The 23,469-nt window shown below is 40.7% G+C and overlaps 1 protein-coding gene across 2 annotated transcripts; it reads left to right on the top strand.

The window, feature by feature from the left end:
- The first annotated feature begins 2,730 nt into the window (after positions 1–2,730).
- LOC149077151 (uncharacterized) lies at positions 2,731–21,538 on the top strand. Of its 2 annotated transcripts, none has more exons than XM_089244874.1 (4): positions 2,731–2,848; positions 15,508–16,333; positions 18,166–18,425; positions 20,420–21,538. In XM_089244874.1, the coding sequence occupies exons 1-4, from the start codon at positions 2,840–2,842 to the stop codon at positions 20,585–20,587; spliced, it is 1,263 nt and encodes a 420-aa protein (XP_089101000.1). In that variant the 5' UTR covers positions 2,731–2,839; the 3' UTR covers positions 20,588–21,538. The 2 variants fall into 2 exon arrangements, with proteins under 2 accessions (XP_089101000.1, XP_089101001.1); XM_089244875.1 differs by lacking the exon at positions 2,731–2,848 and adding an exon at positions 2,917–3,210.
- Positions 21,539–23,469: the final 1,931 nt, after the last annotated feature.

The following is a 23,469-nucleotide window of genomic DNA, read 5'->3' as shown; positions in this document are numbered from 1 at the left end:
ATAGGAGTTTCCCTGTTTTTGAGGAACCCTTGAAACATCTATTTTTCCTAAGACTAGTTCGGGATTGCACTGTAAAAACGTTTTAGAAAAGTTCTTTTACAAAACTTGAGAAATGTAACCAATAGGCGCATCCATTACACTCGGGCGAAGGTAACCAATAGGCTTATTGGTTGTTCTTTTTCAAGTTTAGTAAAAGATTTTTTACCAAACTTTTAAGTGTAATCCCGTCATAAGAAAACTCTTTACTATTAAATTTAACCTAAATAGTTTCAACTAGACCTATTCCGGGTAAAAACCAGCCGTTAGTTCTAACTAGAACAATCTGTCACGAATTTTCTCGCGGAACCTCCAAGTCTTGCGGGGGAACCCTGGGGTTCCACGAAATACTAGTCAAGGAAATGATGACTAACAAAGTGTTGTGAGTCATCACTTTCATACGCATAGATTTGGGTCTATCCTGAAACTTCGGGGAATCTGCCTTATTTTTTCCCCATTTTTACACGTACACACAAAATGGTATGTGGAAGGGGGTCCCACTAAAAGTCTTGGTCTGTGGGCCCCACCGAAAAGCCTGGCCTAGATGCAGAGTCCATTGTATCACATTTATTCAAGATAGGGTGAACAGGAAACGAAATCATACAGTATTTGATAATTACTGGCTTCGATAGCGTCATGTTTAATTGCCAACAAGGCTCCCAAACAAGGGTGGGGCTGATAGGGACTGTGGTCCCAGACTTCTCTCATCATTTTTTGTTTTTCACGCGAGAATTCCTTGTAGGAAGGCCCATGAAAGGTCTGGCAAGGGAGGACCGGAAAAGATTCCACCCCAGAGGCCCTGCGCCGGGATGTGGGAAGGTGGGGGAGGGAGATGATTCTCCCAACATGAATCATTTCAAGTTCCAAAAATCACGGATTTAGTTTCTTTAGAAATAGTCACATCGGACATTTTTCTTCGGAGAAAAATCCCCGAGACAAAAACAAACACGTCTCGAGAAGACACGCAGTAAAGCTCGTAAATGTATGTTAGGACGTGTCTGTGTTTGAAAAAGAAAATTGTTATTGGAATTTTAAGGAAGGCTCAAAAATATTGGGGGGGGGGCTTCAAACTATATATTTATTTGATCAAGCATCTTCAACCTGTTGCTCACGAGCACCATGATGCTTCCTAAAGCACCCAGAATGCTCGATGCTCGTGTCCGATTTCGTGCTCGCGAGCACTTGTGTGGTAAACGTCACAATTAAACAAACCTTTTCCAAACATTGCACAAGTTGCATTTAAAGATTCATCTGGTATTAGACCGAGATTAAACTATAATAGTTTTAGAAAAGTTTTCTTCATAAAACTTGAAAAATTCACCCAATAAGGCGTATCAGTTACATTCGAGCAAATGTAACCGGTTGTGTTAGGCCGGGATTAGACTATAAAAGTTTGATAAAAGTCATTTTATAAAAATTGACAAATACCACCAGTGTGATTATTGGTTACAACATTCTAGAAAATGCAACCAATGATATTACTGGTACATTTTCAAGTTTTATAAAAGAACTTTTATCAAACGTTTATAGTGTAATCCCAGCCTAATTGGTTATTTTATTCAAGTTTTGAAAAAGATCTAAATTTTATCAAAAATTTTATCGCGTAATTCCGGCCTCAGAAAAGTTTTTTTTATAAAACTTGAAAAATGCATCCAATAAGTGTATCGGTTACATTCGAGCATATAGCATTCCATAGTATTACATTCGTTTTTATAGGTTCTCAACCTTCTTGACTCGCGGAGCTCTTTTAGGTATATAAATTTTTATGGTGGAACCCCGTAGGCTTACTTTTGTTTATTCATCAAAGTTACTGATTCATTTTTATTATTATATAAAAGATATTTATTTTATTTATTTTTTTCAAATTTACTGGGTTTTTTTATTTTCCTCGAGTGGCCGCGGAGCTCCGGTTGAGAACCGCTGTTACACAGTATAATCCAGGCCTAAGAATCATTCCTATTTTTCGTGCATATGTCAAACTTGATTTAAGGGTACTTTTCTCTTTTGATGATGGGTACAGGCAGTGCTCGTGAGTCGTGACTAGAAAAAGATTGAAGACCTCTGCTATAGATTCTATGTATATAGGGGCAAATTTCGGGAAGGAGCTCGGGCCCATGGGCTGGATGCAAGCTTACGCCTAATGGCTCTAGCCCGAAAGCTCGGAAAATCAGCCTTATTTCTCCAATTTTTCGCACTACGAATTTAATAATTAAAAAAATATATATAGAGAGGGTGTGCAACTATATATATATATATATATATATAAAAGTCCTAGGGAAACCCCTGAGCCCGATGTAGGGCAAATTGCGTATGCATTCAAGTAATTTGAACAAAAAAAAAATTCATGAATTAATTTACGAAACTGACACCGATGTGTGCGTCATGTTCAATTCTCAACACATGAATTATTTCAAAAAAACCCCAGATTTAGTTTCCTTCTTGGAAACAATCGCACCGGACATTTTTCTTGAGAAAAAAAAGTTCCCAAGACAAAAACAAACGTGTCTTGAGAAGATACGTATTAAAGCTCGTAAATGTATTTTAGGGCATGTCCGTGCTTGAAAAAAAAAAAATCTCTTCTCTTCCCTGTGGTCATTACGTCATGCCGCCATGTTGTCAAACAACGGGGTCACGTGACGGGCTGTCGTACGATACGCGTCACGCGTTTTTTTCACACACAACGTCTTCTTCTCTTCTTATCTCTTTGTGATGTCAATGCTATTTGCTTTTATTGTTTCCCCCCTTCCCCCCCTTCAGTGTAAGCTTATGTAAGCGTATGTCCTATTCTCACTGCCATTGACTCATGATACCGGTAAGCTTCCAAATTTAGATTGCAATGCACGTTTGTTTTTATTGTTATTACTATGTTTGTTTTCTATGCACAAAACCACAGTTGACGTAGTAGTTAGTAATGTGCGTTTTTCTCCAAAAAAAATCACGATCCACATGCAATGTAATAACACATCGAAATTGACATGTTCTCGTTACGTTACATCCTAGAAATGTTTACGACACTGTGGGCCGTTATTTTTAGGGTCCGGGGTGGTGATCATTGGGTCAACATACTAGTTATTGGCGAGTGTGAAACGCGGTAACAAAGGATAAGCAATTATATTTCGGCGTGTATGTGTGTGTGTGTGTTTATAGTCAAGAATCTTTAGGATTATTTTTCATGTAAGTCATGTAATTTTTTAATGTTTAACAACGAACTTTCTTTTGCATGTTTGTACATGATTTTATGTGGAAACTATTTTCGGAGAAAGTCCATAAAGTTTGGCTTGTGTCCAAAAAAAAAAAATTGCAGAAAGTGATCTTCGTGTTTAAATACTTTCGTAGTTGATGTCCTTGAAGGATAAGGAAGGGATTCACGCTTATCTTTTTTCTAGAGTTTGATTATTATCATTATGTGTTATTATTATTATTATTTTAAACTTTCACTGACTAGACATTTGCATTTCTGTTGTGTGTATGTATATTTGTCGGGTTCAAGTCCTTGATGTCCCAATTGGTGTTTGCGAAATAGTTATTAAATTGAACGAAAATCTAATATGTGTGTTGGTGTTGGTCCTCGTTAGTGACTTGCTGTGTTATCAGGTCCATTGTGATAAGTGGTTCATGACCTGGGGCTACCAGGAACATCCTGGGATAGTGGATTTAAAATTTAATTGATACAAATATTAATTCAAATAATTTAATTTAAGTTATTTACGTTTAAAAAAATTGGGTTTTTTTGCGTACATACTTAACTTTTGACCCTCGGAGCTAAATATATCGAATCATTTTGAATACAATAGATCAGGGGCGTACGCAGGACCTACCTTAAGAGTGGGGGCCATGCTCCCACTTCCTGGTGCAGGACCCTTCCTAGGCTGGAATCTTCTGTGAGCACCCCCCCCTCCGACCAGACATTCACGGGGCCCCTTCATTATGAATTAATAGCGTGATAAAGTGAGAAATTATGAGAATCATCCCGGGGCAGGAGTCCTGTTAGCCTCACCCTTGTGGAGGCCATGGGTGGGGGGGCAGTGGTATTTTTTAGCGGGCAACAGCCCAGTGTGGCAAGTTCAGAGGGGTGGCAAATTTGTGGAATTGTTCAGAGGGGTGGAATAAGTGGCCAAAAAAACTTGTAGAATAGGGGAAAGGCGGCAAAAATTTATAACCCTAAATAAACACTCATCTGCCGAGACAGTAAGCGACTACGTCAGTGAGTGACCAAAAGGGTGACCAGAGATTCTGCAAGCACGTGAGTGAGCCAAAGAGTGGTTCAGAGCTTGAGCAAGCATTTGAATGACCAAAAGAGTGTGTCCTACAGAGCGAGAGACCAGTTCAGTGAGTGACCTAGAGCGTGTGCAAGCATGTGAATGTCCTAGAGTATGCGGTAAACCTGTACATGAACAAAAAAGTTTCCTATAGCAAGGAACCATGTCAGTGAGCGACCAAAAAAATTAACCTAGAGCATAGTTCCTCAAACTTTTTAAATTTTTTCTCTCATTGCCCCCCCCCCAACCCCAACTCAAGCGTACCCATAGGATCCTATGTTATACCCGTAGCTCCTATCGCCCGCCAGGCAGTGCCGTCTTAACGCATGGGCCCACCCGGGCACGTCCCAGGGGCCTCACAAAAATGAGAAGGGGTTGAAATTTTTGAGAATTTTCTAGGTAAGGTCTCAAAAACATTATTTGGCCCGGGGGGCCTATGATTCTGTTAAGAAATGCCCTGCCACCAGGGGGCGATATTGCCCACTTTGGGAAACACTGACCTAGAGCGTGTGCAAGTATGTTAGTGACCATAATAGTGTGTAAGGATGTGAGTCATCAAAGTAGTGTGTGAGCATGTGATTGACTAAAAGAGTTGCTTTCAGAGTGTGTAGAAGGGGAGTGACCAAAAGAATGGCACAGGTATGCTCGGAGGAGTGGGAGGAGGCCTAGAGGGTTGTAGCACAAGGTGGCGAATTCGAGGGAAGAGAAGTCAAGAAAATCGGTCTAGAATGGGAGAAGGGCGGTAAAACCATAAAGTCGCCTTTAGGGAGGGGGGACACTGATGTATTGGAAAATTGGAGCTGCGGGGAAGAGGGATCGGAATACTGCTTTCAGGGAAATCGCCTAGCTTTCAAGAAACATTTCAGGGGGGGGGGGCGGGGTTTCAATGGGAAAAATGCTCTACCTTTTTGTGGAACGTTTAAAAACTTTCTATTCGTTTTAAAGGTCGTAGCGGGGAGGACCTGGATGGGTCTGGTCTCCCTCACTCCGAAATGTGAGAAAATTACCGAAAAAAAGGGGGGGAAAAGATGGCCAAATCTATTGTTCTATCACTTTAATCCCCCCCCCCCCCGAACGAAATTTCTTTCAACGGGCCAAAGTAGGCCCGCAGAAAGAAACTACTAAAGAAGTGGCCTTCAACTTCTTTCTACGCCTTCAACATGCAACTAAAAATCACCAAAATTTGCCCATATTTTGAACTATAAAATATTTTTAAATCATTTTAATGAGAAATCCTCTGGTTAAAGTGCGTAACACCTCAGTGCTGAGAGACGCCATAAGTTTCAAGGCATTTAGACAATTGATGTTTAAAAAAAAATGGTTTTTTTAATACAGTCGAATCCCGTTTTAACGATACCATCATAGCGAAAATCTCGTTTTAACGAACACTTTTCTAATCCCCCAAATAAACGACCAAAGAGTGTATAAGTTTACATAGGAAAAATGCAAACACCTGGAATTCCTTTATAACGAAATTTCATTATAACGAAGTGATTTGTCCGGTCTCTTCGAGTTCGTTATAACGGGATTCACCTGTATATTAATTTTTGATTATCTTAGGGGTGGGCATGGCGGGGAGCCCATGCCCTACCTTGTATATGACTCTGCCATAGACCTAATGAATATTAGTTAATATGAATTATATAGAATCGAATAAAAATGTGAGCAAATAATATTATAAAACCAAATAATACAGCAGAATCCCATTATAACGAACTCCAAGATCACTTCGTTATAACGAAGTTTCGCTATAAAGGGATTTCAGGATTTTTGTATTGTTCCTATGTAAACTTATCTGGGGGTGGGGATTAGAAAAGTGTTCGTTGAAACGAGATTTTTTTCGCTATAACAGTACTTGTTAAAACGGGATTCGACTGCAGTAAATAATAAAAAGTAAATAAATAATGAGAGTCTACTGATAGTTTCGAATTCGAGAAGTATAATGAGTAGAGCCCGGATTATATGCAAATGCCTGTGATGTGCATATGCATATGCTGGCCTTTTTTGTATTAAATGCATAAAAGGCCAAGAAGGTTTGTTTAAGCTCAATCACTTTTTTTTTTATAATTTTTCGAGTAAATATCGCTCAGAATATTTTCATAACATAGTTATTTTTCCGCTGTTGGTTGCCCAGAGGCTTTAGTGAATTGATAGAGATGTTTGCGCAATACTGCATTTTGCAAATATCAACCTACCACTATGCCTAGGGTTGCATTCGCTCGAATGTAACCCTTCAAGCTTATCGGTCGTATTTTTCAAGTTTTATAAAAGAAGTTTTCTAAAACTTTTATAATGTAATCTCGGCCGTTATTACTGAGCAGCTACAACAAACTAGAAATCAAAACTGCCCAAAATAAAAAGTATGTAGAAGTCATTTGCATATGCAGTACATACATATGTGGGAATATTTTTTTTTTGTAAATTAATATGCGCTAAGAAATAAAAAATATGCATTTTAAAACATATCTTTCTTTTTTTTGCGCATAGTGAGTTTTTAATGCATATTCTCTCATTTTTGGTACATATTTCGGATTTTGGAATTTTTATTTTTTTTCGAATATTTTAGTGTGTATTTTGGGTGTTCATGCATATTTTGCGTCTTTCTAATGCATATTTTGCGTCTTTCTAATGCATATTTTGCGTCTTTCTAATGCATATTTTGCGTCTTTCTAATGCATATTTTGACATTTTCAAGTGCATATTTGCACTTGGAAATGCCGGGGTAGTAGTCATTTAAGCTGTGAAAGGATGATGCAATCATGGCCATCTTGACATTTTTCTTCACTTGAGCATGGCACCACATTCTCGAGCATTACCCCCCCCCCCCCAGTCAGACTTTCCTCCACCTTCTATAGTTCTTCTATAGTTAATTTATAGTGTGAAGAAGCAAAAGAATGATAAGAATTGTCCTAGGGCTAGAGCCCAGTCAGCCCCGCCATTGTGGGGCCATGTGCATGAGACATGAATATTTGTGGAACACCTTTTTCAACTCTTTTCTTTTCGTGGCAAAAGACAGTATGGGAATTTCCCAACAGTAAAATTTACTAAATATTAACAGAAAACAACAAAAATACGACACAACCGTTCTTCAGATGGAAAAAATAATAATCTTCAATGATGCATGGTGCGGTGCCTAGGCCCTATTGACCCCGCAATGGAACAAAGCTGCATTAAGAGTCACAACTTACAAGCGGCTTTGCAATGGAACTACTGGAAATAATAGACTGATTCATCCACCATCTATGAGCAAACGTGTGACGTCAGTATTATCGTTGCACCCTATCCTGCTCTATTTTTAACGATTAGACGTCACTTGCTGCAGCAAACCAGTTTTTTGTTCAAAGATGGACGAACGATGTGTCGATCTGCTTTCTTTTAGAAGTTCTTTAAGAATCCCGTTCAGACGCCACTGATTCTTACATCATTTGAAATTTCGACTATGGTAATCAATTCCTAATTGGTAATCCCGTGTTCACATACTGCAGGTGATGCCCAAAGGCGTATTTACGGTTATGCCGCCAGTGGGCTACACGAATTTCGCCACCCTTCTTTCGTTCTAGTTTTATTTTCTTGACCATTCATTCCTCGAATTCACCACCCTGTGCTACAACCCGCTTTGCCTCCCGCCTGTAAATATGCCTATGTCCGTAAGTCCTTCTTTTGGTCACTCACATGCTTGCTTAATCTTTCAGCCCTTCACGTGATTGTACTGTTTTGGTTACTCAAATGCGTGCACGCTGTTTCAGTCCGCATTTGCGCCTCGAAGTTGGGAACCACAGAAAACCAACTTCAGCCGACCACCACTGTGGGGTTCGAACCCGGATCCTCGCATCGCGAGTCCGTCACTATAACCACTCGACCACCACAGCGGCGGTATCAAATCTCCTTATTTTATACAAAAATTGCCACGTTTTTAAGACAAATAAATTCAATTGGTCGAATGGTCGACGCGTTTCGGCTCTTCAATGGAGAGCCGTCATCAGGACCTCGTGGTCAGAATTCACACGAATGAGTCGTGGAGGGGTGATGTTTACGTCTGGTCGTCCGAAGAGTTCGCATTTGTATTTGCTGCGTCCGAGTACACTCGAGTACAAAGGCGAACTCTTCGGACGACCAGACACGCGTAAACATCACTCCTCCAAGACTCATTCGTGTGAATTCTGACCACGAGGTCCTGATGACGGCTCTCCATTGAAGAGCCGAAACACATCGACCATTCGACCAATTGAATTTATTTGTCTTAAAAACGTGACAATTTTTGTATAAAATAAAACCAGGCAAAGTTTTTCATTTTTGTGATAAAATCTCCTTATCACAAATTACCAATGTATTGAGACTCCCGGAGCAAGTCCTAGTGGGTCAATACATCAAGGGCGGTATTCACCGACATAGTTTAAACTGTAGTCATAATTTTTTGATCGGCACGGATTGGTTAAATTCATGTTTTTAACCAATGTATGGTGATCTCTTATCTAAAAATTGTGACTACTGTTTAAACCATGTCCGTGAATACGGCCCTAAGGCAGCCCTGTTTCTCGCGACTACCTGCTGAATGAGGCTGATATGTGACTTCAGTGACTCTTTGAGGATACGCTAACAGGTTCTCAGGTGAAACCGTGGCCCTGAAATTATTAGAGTTCCATTAATACGCATAAATGTAAGATTTCTATCTATTTTTAAATAAAGGGGCTCCAAAACTTTTTTTTCGCCTTGGTATCCTAAATTCAATGTTTCGCAAAGTTTTCGTCGCGGCTCCTAAGGGCGTCGTTGTTAGAGATATTCATTTGTATTTATGGCTTTGAAGTAGTTCTTTTACAAGTGTAAAAAATACCTACTAAACTATTCTGAGGAGCCGCGTGGATAAACCATTAATTGGGAAACATTTTTTCCGTGAGCATAGGCGAAGATAGACTTGAAAGTCCGGGGGGGGGGGGCGCACGATGATGATGATGATGATGATGTCAATTCACATATATATATATGTACATTAGATTAGGCGACTCCACCTTTGAAATTCCCTCTCCCCCGTATCATCGCCCATGACCGTTAGTGACAAATTGTTTGAGAACCCCCTTCCGCCTTAACCCGTTAAGATGGCCCTCGTGTGAAGCCCATTTTTTAACTTTTTTTCCGACCGAGACCGCTTTTTTTCGACAAAGCGCCTAATGTTCTTTTTTCCTGCTTTTGGCATTATTATCAAGCAGTATCAAACGAAAGATGATATCGTATTTATTGTCACTACTACTTAACCGTACATGCAACTCGCGTACACATTCCTCTGAGGAATTTCTTACGAATCGGTACATGCAGCAACGTTTTGTATATGCGTGTGTTTGAAAATGCGTAGCCCTAATGTATTCATGTTGTCAGAGTTGCGCTTGTTTCGTGTTCTTGCTGTCAAAGGCATATTTATGGTTTTACCATCTGTGGGTTATGTTATACAAATTTTGTCACCCTTCTCAAGTTCAAGTCTAATTTTATACGTATCAAATTTGCAACCCTGCTCTCTAGGTCACTGACTGACTGGTTCTTTGCTCTCTTGGTCACTCTTTGATCCCTCGACGTGCTTGTATACTCATCTGTTCACCCTCATGCTTGGAAACCCTGTAAGGTCACTCGTTTGGTCACTTACTAACATCTAGTGCCTCGCTGTCTAGGAAGAGGCAGACATGGTTTTACTGCTTTTATGGGCACTATAAAAAAATTTTTACCACGCTTTTTCCACATTATATAATGATGTTCTTTACCACCCATTCCTCAACCCCTCCGAACTTTCCGCCTTGGGTCACATCCAGCTAACCCCCACCCCGCCCGTTAATATGCACTTGCTTGCTATTGCTTCAAAAATTTTGAAGTGAAGATGGTAAATGCTTGAACTTTCATGTTTTATTTAAATATCTTTTGAGCATCGTGTTGAAGGTCTGCCTGTTCATTGTCATTAAAAGACCACGATTAGATAATGAGCAGCAGTTTGAAGCCGGAAGAATAGACCAGTGTAATCAGAGATTCGCACATCCGGAAGTTGGTGCGCTTAACCGCATTACTTCCGGGTGGATAATTACATTGGATACTAGTTAGTATGAAGTTACATTATCGGACGTTTTATTTATTTTTTTTTTTTTTTTGCTCGTGTCAGTTTAAAAATAAATTTTAATTTCAGATTTATTTAACGAGATTTAATTTAGAAACCGATTTTTTCATAAATTTGTAGTATTAAAATTCAAAAATAAAATATTTTCAGAGCAATACTCTGGCACTCGAGAACTAGAAACAAGAAACTAGAAACTTTCTCAACCTGGGACTACATGCCTGTCCCCCCCCCCCCACTTGCGGTCCTGGGGCAATCTAAAGGGGCCACGGATGAAAATCAGATCAAGGACACAAGCCACGGCAAGTGGTGTACAAGGGCTCGCAGAGAAATGTGAGGAAATAAAGAATACGTTGGTAAAAAAATATGCCTACTTTTCAGAATCCAGCAGAGCCTGTCCACGGAACCAGGGCAATCTCAACCCATGGCCAGTGCCGTCTTAACGCATGGGCCCACCCGGGCACGGCCCGGGGGCTTCAAGAGAAGAGGGCCTCACAAAAATGAGATCCGGTTGAAATTTTCTAAAACTTACCAGGTAGGGCCTCAGAAAAACTACTTTGTCCGGGGGCCCACGAAGCTCTTGAGGCGGCCCTGCCCATGGCTTGGAAGGCCTCGTGTCCATAGCGAGCTTCGAGGACGAGATCTGATACTATGATTTTAGAGTGTGACTATATATATATAATGTATGTAAGCTGTATGGTTACGTCCAGTTAAGTATAGAGCCCCAGAATATCACTTTGCCCGGTTGCCCATAATTATATGAGAAGGTCGTGAATAGAACCCCCTCCCTCACCCCAAAAAAAAAAAATTCACTGAACTCTAGCCCAGGGTAATCGCGGATCCATAGTGATGGGTGGTTTATTGTGCACATTCGTTAAATCATTCCGTATTTCACACAGATCTATTTTTCTCATATAATTCTTCTTTTTAAGTAGGGATGATGAAATCCCCCTCCTTCTGGAACGAGATCATCGATTATTTATAAAATTCTTGATCATTTTAAATTGAGTGTTTTGACTAAATAAAATTCAATTACTAGAAAGGGGTCTCGCTTCTGCATGAGGGTAGGAGGCCCTGGGTAAGATGAGGGAGCCACGAGAAGAAAATATGGCCCAAAGGGGACCCTTGGCTGAAAACAGTTTAGAACCACTGCACTGCATGGGCGGAGATACGGGGAGGCCAGCGTCAGTGATGGAGCCAACCACAGAGTAAGAATTTATATCTTTAGTCTATGGAGCCAACTGATCTAATGTACATGCATGTATATGAATTTGCGTCATCATCATCATTCCCCTCCCCCCCCCCAGCTTTCACTGTCATGCCCCCCCCCCCCAGCCTTTCATGTCTATCTCCCCCTATGCTGCACCTGAGCATTGTTTCTGACCGTTTTTCGCTCATGATCCTTTGGAAAATATTTGTTTTCTTGTGCCCTCTCCACCTGTTTTAACCACGTCCTCCCCCAACATTCATGAAAACGAGCCTTTTGATAATGAGCCTCATATAATGAGATCCGGTCACAGTTTATTAGTGTAAATATGTAAATTGGTAGACACGTTATATCTAGCTAGATTAGGGTACCAAGAAAAATCATTTTGCCGGGGATGGGGGTGGGGGACTTGGTATAGTTTCGGCCCTGGTTTTTATATTGTACCTATGAATACAAATGCAAAGTAATTATTTTTTCATGATGAAGGCTTAACAAATCCCAGACGCCAGGTCACTGTGGTGGCCGCTATGGTGGTCGAGTGGTCATAGTGACGGACTCGCATCGCGAGGATCCGGGTTCGAACCGCACCGGCGCCACAGTGGTGGTCGGCTGAAGTTGGTTTCCTGTGGTTCCCAACTTCAAGGCGTGAATGCGAGCCGATCTCCCCATTAAAAAGTCTCGCCACAGAGAGCAACAGGCCTACAACGTTACAAATATTCAATCATTACACTTCGCTCACAATTTGAAGTATAGATGGCAGCACTGAAATATCAGACACAACACTAGCTACACACTCAGACTAGGTGCACACTCACTTTGTCCCAGACTCTGCCACAAAGATGGGCTGGAAGAGATCTCGGCAACGGGATAAGTCCGGAGGCAGAGACCCTGGCGTGTTCATTCGGGTCACTGTGGTGACTAAGAAATTAATATTGGCTCCCAAAATTTTCTATGTTTGATTTACTCGAGCAACAGAAATATGCTCGGCTCCTAAAATATTTGTTTATGGCACCTAGATTTTTTCTCCATTTCTCCAGCTCTGGTTATGGTACAATAATTGTAATTGTGAAAAAAAAAAATCCTAAATAATGAAAACTTTCTAGAACAGTTGTGCTCAATCTCTTATTTGCGACGTACCCTCATTACTAACCTCCCCCCGGAGGACTGGACATATCTCAGCAGTCGCCAGGTCACCATGGCGACTAAAAAATTAGTACTGGTATGCCAAAAATTTTTATGTGTGTGGTTACTAAATTGGAATCTGAGGACAATACAAAATTTTTGGAATTTATATCAGCGTATCTATCAATAACGAAGACGGTGACTATGTCCTGGGAAAGTCGAAAGAAATACTATTTTTGACTTTTAGCGTCTAAAAAATTATTCTGGCTCCTAGATCTCTTTTTGCAATTCACCAGACCCTGCTAACCTCCTTCCGAACTTCACAGGTCCTCAGAATTTTTTTGTAACACATTTCATACACAACCTCGAAATTCAATTCAATTACATTAATTTCTTCAGAGTCTACAAAAATTCATGGATCCCCCCCCCCCCCCAGAAAGAAGTGCCACGGACACAATAGTTCAAAAACCACTTAGGATATACTATCAATATTTTTATTTATGGCCATCTTTTCTTTTATTTTTAAATTCGACTTTTTCAAAAAAATCAATTTTAAAATTTCTTGAAACATAAAAACCGATACGAAGAAACTAAATAATGCGGAAATTTTCTAGCCTTTAATGATAACAATAATGATAATAATACGTAATAAACCAAGAATTAAATAGGACCACTTCGTTTTACGACAATCCCATTACTAGTTATACGCCACTGACCTTGAATATAGTTAACCATGATTTCGTCTCTCTGCCACAGTCTTCCTTGCCCGACACGAAAATGCCCAAGTTTATACACGTATGATATTCGATTCCTAGTGTTTGAGTCAATACAAAAATAATAATAACAATGATAATAATAATAATAATAAGTAAAGATTTCAAGTACCAGCATTTTTTGAGGTAAAATTCGAGAGGCTCAAGTTCGATCAGTCAGTGGCATAACAGACAGTAAGAGAAATGAGACAGCGACCAGACATACCAAGGTCAGTGCTTTCTCTATGTAGTAATACTAATGATAATAAAAGAAATAAATTTAAAAAAAAATCTAAAAAAAACATTGCCAAGGTCTGTCCCGTTTTTTTTGTTTTTTCAGTATTGTTTTGATGCCAAATTGTCTGTTTTGGAGGATTTTTTTTTTTTAATTTCTACTTGAAAAGCACAGTTTTGTTTTGCATGAGTATTTTTTTTCCCGTCCTATGTATAGTAATATATTACGATAACCGTAGTAAAAGTCCACTTCCGCGTTTTTCCAGATGTTACTAATATTATGAAAGAGGGTTTGGGAGGGGAAACGAAACTGGTCATTGCTTCTTTTTTTTCTTTCTTATGTGTGTGTGTGTGTTTTTACGCCTTAAAATTTATCTGAATGTGTATGTGTTGCGTGTGTATTAATATATATATATATTATCTTACACTCGAAAGGGTAGGCTAATTATGTAAAAAGCCACTGCGCCACCAACATTCACTCTCTATTCGTAATCTCGAATGGAGTAAAGTTCAATTCCGGTTTGTTACGTCCCGTATTTCCTAAACACATCTTTGTTTTGATTTTTTTGTTTTGTGTTTGGCCTAGAAAATCGTTCTCCGCGTGTGTTTGTTTGTATTTTTTACTCGAAGGAAAAACGTGTTCGTCCCATGTGCGTTCATATAAGTGATTATTACGAATTTTTAGATAAAAGCGATAATATCGATACCGAAGTAATAGGGTTCTTGGACTTTTTAATTTCTGTGATCTTTCGATTGTGTCTTTGAGGTCTGATTTGGTGTACATGGTCTCAAAGTTGGTCTTGTTGGTACTTACTGACAGGGAATGATTGGTGAATTCCCAGAAATGAATAATAGTGAGACTTTATTCAGATCTCGAGGTGGATAAGACGTGATGTATTAGAAATATTTGCTGATGTCAAGGGTAGGTGGTCTTTGAGGTCTGATCTCGAGTGCGCGGCCTTAAACTTTTTGCTGGTTGATGGAATGAATTGGAAATGGCCACGAAGAATGACTAGGCTGGTTTTGATTTAGATCAAAAACCTGAATGTATTATTTGTGAAAACATTTGGATACACCTCCCCCCCCCCCCCTATCGGAAAGGTGACTAGCTGGATAAATATTGGAATGGTTATGTATGGAATAATTTATAATAATTGTTGTCTAGTAGCAACCTGGTCGGAGTTTGAGATCCGAATGGCATACGGATGTTTGTCGTCGTTTGAAAAATGTTAAGTACGTCAAGTTACATGTACTGCAATCTACAGTAGCAGGTGTTGGAATATTTTAAAGTAGTGTTTCTCAAAGTGCGCGTCGTGGCTTCCAGGGGGTGTTGTGGTGAGCTGCCAGTATAGTATTCCTGATCAGTGCTTTGAAGTGGCTCTTTGTTGGACTATTCTGGGGAGCCGCGGATAGTAGTTGACTACGCCAAGGGAGATGCGGCTGGCGTTTGAGAACTTCTGGGGTCTTAGAGCGCTCAGTACATCAACTTTGAAAGAGTAACGGTCAAGTGTTAAGCTATGATATGGATATCAGAGCTAATCTGAATAAAGAGGAATCCCAATCCAGTTGCGTAAGATGACTTGAGTGGTGGTGTAGAGTAGCTCGGATTCAATCAACACGTTGTTTGTCTCGGCCGGACTTGAAATAATGATCAAAATATTAGAAATCTTTACCTAGGATCCATGCTCTGATGGCAAAATAATTAATGCCTAATTAGTGTTATCAATGAATGTATCCCTCGTTATGTATAATTTAGGAATTTTGTTACTCTTATTTTTCAATGTTATTAATTTATTGTTATCCTTCCAGGTTGACAAAATGTCTCGCTCGACAGTGGAGAAAGATCGCAGCATAGCCGCAGTTTCCAGGGCCGGTGAAATCAGCCTGGAAGTCACGATGTCAGCAAACACTGAGAAACAAGAAGTGATTTTAAGAGACTCGCGGCTTTCGCCGAACGTTCGACAACTTCGTAGGGATCGAGATCGTGCCGACTCTGGATACGAAGCCTCACCATCCAGCACGACCGGATGCTTCGTATTCAACTTCGACGATGTCGAGTCCACGACAGATCAACAACGCAACTGTTTCCCGACTGGTCCGCGAGAGAGCAGTAATTTGCCTGATTTACGGATGACGCTATCGCCAGGATACTCTTCAACCAATCGCCGAAGTGACGAACATTTCCGATTCGATCACGTCTCGCGATTCCAGCGCAGTAGTGATGTCAGTCGTATCGATATCGATAGTGATCGCGATCTCTTCATCGGAGAATACGAATCGTCATCGAGTAGCAGAAGGATTTACAGAGAAAGTCCGCCGATACCGATCCCCTCAGTTGCGCGTGGATCTCAGGAACTAGAGTCTGAAGATTTCCACGGGTCGTGTTCCCCGAGATTGGGAATGGCCAGCGTTCCTATAGCTTCCACCGCACCGCAGCAATCATCTTCGGTCAGATTGAGTTCGATGCTGAATCCTTTATCGTGGCCGACGTTTCGGACTTTCATCAGTCCTTCTCCGATTCGCCTGCCACAAGCATTCGGAACTCCTCCAGATTCCGCTGGGCACGACCGTTCGACCAAGTTCACGGAATTAGAGGACTCTTTCGGTCTGGACGAGCAAACAGAGGATGTATTCGGTGAGCCTTTTATCCTATCAATTCAGATATGCATATTAATTAATCAGTCTGTTTCATTTATTTTCCACGAAAGACGAGTTGCACTCGGGGCCGTCTTAACGCATGGGCTCATCCGGTCACTGCCCGGGACACTCCATGAAAATGGTTATCTGTTACTCTGACTTTCGAGAATTATGTAAATTAGATTTTTACGTCTATTAGGTAAGATAGGTGTACCCAATGTAGCACTTTTTCCGAGGAGCCTATGATGATGTGTGTAAATTATACGATACAAATTTTGAGGGGGGGGGGGTTTGGGAACTTCGAAGCAAAAGTACAAACCAATATCAAATATTGATTCCATTCATAAGTTATTTTTCACTGAAAGTTTTCTCTCAATAAAAATGTAGGTGGTTGATAACATTTCACCTTTAGAGATGTGAATCTTTAGAGATGTGATGATCAATTGATTTTTATGCAATGATCTTGGAATGATGACTCGTAACTGCGTTTGTTTTATGAAACAGCAACGTGGATCAAATTTTCAGCCATCGCAATATCTAATAACTGTTAAACTGGAATTTTGCAAAATTAAACTAAATTATTGGCACTAAATTTTGCGATGATTGACTTTACTGTTACTAATCAGCCGATTCACTCTACTTAAGCGTATATCTTTGAATTCGAATTACGTTCATCATAAATGAAATCTCTTTGAATCGGTTTTTTAAACTTTAACAAATATCTATTTTTTTTTCAACGCATTTATTGAAAGTATCGACTTTTCACATTCTCCGAAATACATGTTTGTATTATTTGTGGAATTATTTGTATTCCTCATACTCTACAAGTGCAATGTCCTTGGGGGGGGGGGGAACGTGGGAAATGAGACGTTTTAATGTTTATTCTACCCATGTTAGTCTATAGAAGTTATTTTTCTAAAATGTTTTGCAACGTGTTTCAATAGGGATACAAATTCCCGTTTCAAGCAAAGCCTCGGTAGGAAAGTAATGCATCCAACCGGCTGATAAAAAGTGAAATTTCACATTCGTGCTTTTAGCATGGGGAGAAAAGATGTATCACTACCATAAGCAGACACGGGTTCTTCGTACTGGAGGCGGTTGCCCACCTCTACGCATCCGCCCTATGTCAGTAATGCGGTTTATTTTCTTGTGAGCGTGGAGTGAGGTCCTATGTCCACCTATGAATGTCACTTACGTGCTAATGTTTTTTTAAATTGCAATGTTTCCCTAGAAATCGATCTTTAAAGCATCTGTTCAGGGGCACCAAAAATTTTGGAATCTTGGGTATGAACAAATACGCTCGCTGATAAAGCCGTCGTGAAATATGAGTTCTTGTGGCCCTTACATGGCTGGAATTACTACTAAACCTATACTAAATACTTTCTTTTGGATATCCTTGTACCAGATTCCATTATCATTCACCAGATAGGCGTTAAGGGCAGCATGCTAACAATACAGCTTAAGACAATTGCCTTTCCCCCATGTCTAAGTAAGGGCCTGATGGACAAGCTCAGATTTTAACTTACAACAAATTTTTTTTCGTTTCAGCAAATTTCACCACCCCCCCCCCCACCCCAAGAATTGTGAAAATCGTATTATGACTCATTTTCATTAGTATTCACGATTGTGTTGAGTTATTACGTATATTGTGAAAATATACGTTGTGATACATGCAAGCATTCATTTCAGTTGATTTACAGCCCTAATGACTAGTTGATTTGCGTTAGCGTCTCGCCCAAAACTCGTCGAGACAACCTCTTAAAATTGGCATTGTCTGAATCGGGGGAACAAATGACGATATTTATCAGTTTTTGTTAAATTTTTTTGTAGATGATGCTGTGACTGACGAAGTGCCAGCGATCGAAGTTCCAAATTTTGAAGCGTGTATAGCTGCGGATGATTACTACCAGTTGTCTCCGGAAATCTCACTGATGTCTCCATCGCCGCCATTCATTTCCTCCAGGAACAGTGGTAACGTCCGGCGAAACCGTTCTGTATCGGTGAACCTTCCAGTCGAAAGGGATCTCGAACAAGTCTGCCAAGATATCGGCCAGACTCTGAGAAGGCTCAGCGATCAGTTCAGTAACCAGGTGAGTCCAGATACTTATCCTCGACCTCGTATTCATCTGCATCGTTAATAGAGCAGCAACTAGAAACGAAAATTTACTGTCTTCTGGAGCAAGTACCCATTTTATGGCGCCCCCAGTAATTTTTAACAGGGGAAAGTGTACTCCACGCATGGAGAACCAGACCTCTCTGGTGGCGAACCCTAATCGCCAATCGGGGTGGATTTATCGTTTTGCCTGCTGTGGGGTACACAAATTTGTCGCTTCTCGGATTCAGGTCTAATTTCCTTGATCGATCATTCCTCAAATTTTCCGCCCTGGGCTAAAAGACTCCTTGAAACGCTAGCGGGCTCGTCGAGGGCAGGAAAACCGCATAAGAGGGCAGCTGTTGGCTGTAGCGGTAACTGTTGTCGCAGTGCGCAGTAATGGCTTGGATTATCTCAATGGCTGTAGTCCCTTTCAGTTCCCGCCCCTGTGAATACACCTGTCTTTAAGTCACTCATTTATGTGGTTCCTCACTCAGGGTTCAGGCATCTTGAACACGGTGCCCCCTGATGTGCTCGATGCTCTTGTCTGTATCAAGTGCTCGCGAGCACGAAATCGACGTTCCAATTAAACGTCTCGTACAAATTGCATTCTAGGATTGAAAGATCCTGATTGCATGCATTCGTATGTCAAACTTGCCGTAAGGGTGTTCTTTTGACGATGAGTACAGGCAGTGCTCGCGACTGCAAAAAGGTTGAAGACCTCTGCTCTAGGTCATTCCTAAGCTTACTCTCTTGATTACTCACTCTAGGTCAGGCATCTTCAGCCATGTGCTCGAGAGCACCACGATGCTCCCGAAGCACCTAGAGTGCTCGATGCTCAAGTTCGATTTCACGCTCGCGAGCGTGAAATCGACGTTCCAATTAAAAACCTCGTACAAATTGCATTCGAGGATTAAAATCATCCTCTAATTTCACGTATTTTTATGTCAAACTTCCCATAAGGGTGCTCTTTTGATGTGTACAGGCAGTGCGTGCGACTAGCAAAAGGTTCTAGGTCACCCACATGCTTGCACACGCTACTACTAAACCTCACATGCACCTCATCCTTATTCCTCTGCGGAACTTCTAACAGATTGGTACATGTTGGAATGTGGGAATACGCGTTGTGAACCTAACGTGAAGTTTGGGTAAGGTTGGTAGATGGCAGCGCTTACACCATTACAATCAGTTTTTCTAATTAGGAGTGAGCTATCACACGCTGTAGGTCGCTCATCGGTGGTCTGTCTTTTGGTGTCTCTCATGCTTGCAAACTGTCACTCACTGGCCTGGTCTTCCACTGTCTAGGCAGAGGGGGGATTTATAGTTTTAACCCCTTAAACTGCGCTCATAGTTAAGCGAAGAGGTACGAGTTACAAGAATTGCGACTAGGAAGAAAACAAATGCGCAGGGATGGGGAGATATCCGCACATAGTCAAGGAGGAAGGCAAAATTACCGAAGGGGTTCAGAAATGTAAGGGTGTAATGATGTGATCCCTGCGCAAAAGGGGTAAACGGGAGAAACGAACCAATCGGCAGATAGCAAAAATCGGATCGAAGTGAAAAAAAACTGGTTTGTTCACGTCGCCCACCTCATTGAGTGACCTTTCTCTTTCGCCTCGCGAGTATGTGCGGTGTAGAATAAAAAAATACAACTGGTTTTTTTTTCCCTTTCGTCGCTAGTCTTTATTATACACTCCAATACCTCTTAGTCGCCGCACTATGTGCGCGGCTTTAGAGATATAACTTTTTTCGCCGCCCTCTCATTCCATCGAGTCTCTTGATTTCCCTCATTTATTAAATTCGCCGCCCGTCCGAAATTGCCGCGTTCTGGGCTTGATTATAACTCGCTAAGCCCCTACCACCGTTAATACGCATCTTGTCGGCAATTTGTAAGCCCGCAGATGGCCCGGGAAAATAAAATTTCATTCTGATCTGGTTATTCGCATTTTCAATCGAGTAATTTTTTTTTTTTCCGTCCCTCCTTTTTCGCAGCTGACCATGAAGCGAACTTCGCCTCGAGGTCGCAGTAACACGGTCAGCGGATATTCTCACAGTTCACCATCGTTGGACAAAGATAGTTCTGGTGCAGTTCCCGAAGAAGGATGCTCTCGTGGTAAGAGTGCTTCTGCCAGCAAGGACCCCCAGAGAAGGTCCACCTAATAAATCAAAACTGTTCCCCTGCAGTGACTAACAAATGTGTTCATCTTGTATTATTGATCCATTTGTGGTTTGGTTTTTCTTTTTTTTTTGCTCAAGTAACACTTTTGGTTATGATCGTTCGTACGTTCTTATTTTTCTTTCATGCAAATACAATCTGGTTTCTTCTCTTTATCGGAAATTCAGTGCTGCCACAAAGACTGCCAAAACAACTGGCTTCATATGATTTATAATATATTTTTTTTAGTGTAACATTTAATACGTAATAAAAATTTATCGTAACTTATCTTTTAATTTTGCATATTATGAAGAAATTTGAAGTTTTATCGATACAAAATTCGGCCATATTTTTAATCGTAATACAGATGTTAATATTTTTATAGCTAATTTTTAAAACATTTGATTCGTGAGATTTACTTTTAACATTTTCTTTACATATATATGCATATTAATATCGTGTATATATGAAGTAACAAAGTTATTAACTGATGTTTTCACGGCCGTCATCGATTGAGGGAGTTTCTCGAGGCTAAGGGGCCGTGGTCAGCATCGTTCTTACCTAACGTTTCTCCCACGCTAGTGGTTAGCTTCATCAACTTGGAAAACTGATGATGCCAGCCACTAGCATTGGGGAAACGTCGAGAAGAAAATTAACTCGTTGACGCGACGGTCCCTTACCTCCGAGAAACCCTGAAAATTGTTAGTACATTTTTCTTAGCTCCCTAATGCATAAAGTTACTATTGATGTTTATGTATGTATAATGTTGTAAATACTCATATAATATTTTTCATGATATATAAATACGCATACACATTTTATTTTGGAAATGCTGAATTTGCATTTTGTATATTTTGTGAGAAATTGCCAAATTTGTAAAGCTTCCTTTTCATTCGTTGTTCGTGTGTGTTGGGTGCAATTGTGATATTTGTGAATTAAAAGCCGATTTTGTCTTGATTTTCTCTCATTTTTCTTTGTTTTCAATCGGCATGTAGGCAATGACGACTAGATTAAATCACGACTTCCATACAAGACTGGATATCGACCTTATGTCTTCCAAATTAAAGGGTATGCTGTAAAGAGTCCAGGCGTGTCCGATCTTCGGGAACGCTCCGATGGCTGTATCGGATGGGGAGTGGGTCACGTCTGATAATAAAAGTGAAGGAAAAATACGTCCCCCCCCCCCGCCTTTTTTCAATTGTAATTATCAGCGTCCCTGTTGAAAAAAAAATCTAATCAAAAAATTGTATTTTTGAGTTATGCGCGTAAACCTTCTCAAAGTTTTGTGAGACGTTGATCCAGGACCGCAACTATGAGGCTTTTTGAACAGACGTCGTAATCAGCATCACAGGCACAGGATGATCCTCCCATAGAAATAAAATCGGAAATTTTAACATCGATACCGAAGAAATGCGGAAAGTTAGTGATATGGGTTTTTCCCGCCACATCAATTTTAAAAAAAATTCTGGATTCTCGAAATAGAATTCGTTTAGAGATGAAGCCCAGAAAATAAAACAAAAATAATTAGCACCTATTTTTGATTTGGATATTCATGCAATAACATTGATTTCAACCTTTTTATAACTTGAGCACGAAAATGAAAAATGTTTCCGTATTGCCTCTTATAATATCCAACTGCATCAATCCACATAGTTTAGGATGTTTTGAAATTAATTATGGGCCCCGTAAAGTAAATCGAAGAAATTCCAGTTTTGATCGAGCATTTTTTTTGAAGCAAAAACATGCAGAGCAATAATTTGAACCACAAGAAAATTTTCGAAATATCTAGAGCCCGTGTGTGAAAAAAAAATTCATTTTATGTTTGCAATAAACGTCATTCGGACTACCTAGCAAATTTGCCACATTTTGAACCACAGCATCCTATTTCGTTTCTTATTTTCGCGTAGAATCTTCCTGATTGACTCACGAATACCGCTGGGTGATTGGATGTGGGGCATAGAAATCGTCAATTCTGAGCCCAATCATTTCTTTTCCTCACAACGATGATAGTGGCACGGCAGGGAACACTTTTCCTTGAATATTCTGAGGGAAAATGGACTACTTACTAACGTCACAAGCAGACTGCGGAGGCCTATCTCTAGGAGGTGCTGATAAAGCCCCGTTCACATGTGCAAATATTGAGGTAGCATTGGGAGTTCTCTCTAGCACCCGCTTTTTTCCTTTCGTAAGAACAGAAATGGGGAGCAGTCATTGGTGAAAATTCTTGAAGCTGGTTTTAAATCCACTTTTTCTATTTCCCATGTGAATGGGGCTTAATAGAGCCACTTTAATTATCTCTAAATGTTCCGCGGATCCTGCAAGTGATCTGGGAATGTGTCGCACGTCACTCAAGTGATCCGTAACTATGTCGCGGATCACTTAAGCGTGGCACCGGGATGATTCTTATATTTTGTTTTTTCACGCGATAAATTCATAAAGGGCAGTGCCGTTTTAACACATGGGCCTCGCAACGAGTTGAAATTTTAGAGTTTGGCAGGTAAAGAGCCTCAGAAAAATCACTTGTCCCGGGGCCCACGATGCTCGCAAAAGATCCCAGCATAGGGGCTCTGTTCCAGGATGTGAGGGCTATGCATTTAAGTAATCTGGGAATGTGCTGCGGGTTATTTCCAATGTGCGTTGCGGGGGGGGGGGGAAACAGAGCTGACGAACATTCGCTGAGGGGGAGGGGTAGGCAGTGGCGGATTTAAGTTGGTTGAGGCCTCGGGCACAAAAAAAAATATAGGGCCCTTAGATTAGAAAAAGAAGTTTGTGTTTTTCGGACCCGATGCACCCGCCCGTTGAATCCCCCTCTGTCATGTAGGGAGCAGTGCCGTCTTAACGCATGGGCCCACCCGGGCACCTTGAGAGATTAGGGGCCCCTCAGAAA

This window comes from Pholcus phalangioides, unplaced genomic scaffold, assembly GCF_987345545.1.
Source record: "Pholcus phalangioides strain wild (caught in Gottingen) unplaced genomic scaffold, Ppha-v1.0 ptg000015l_1, whole genome shotgun sequence".
NCBI classification, from domain to species: domain Eukaryota; kingdom Metazoa; phylum Arthropoda; class Arachnida; order Araneae; family Pholcidae; genus Pholcus; species Pholcus phalangioides.
This window is presented reverse-complemented; position numbering and strand designations above follow the sequence as displayed.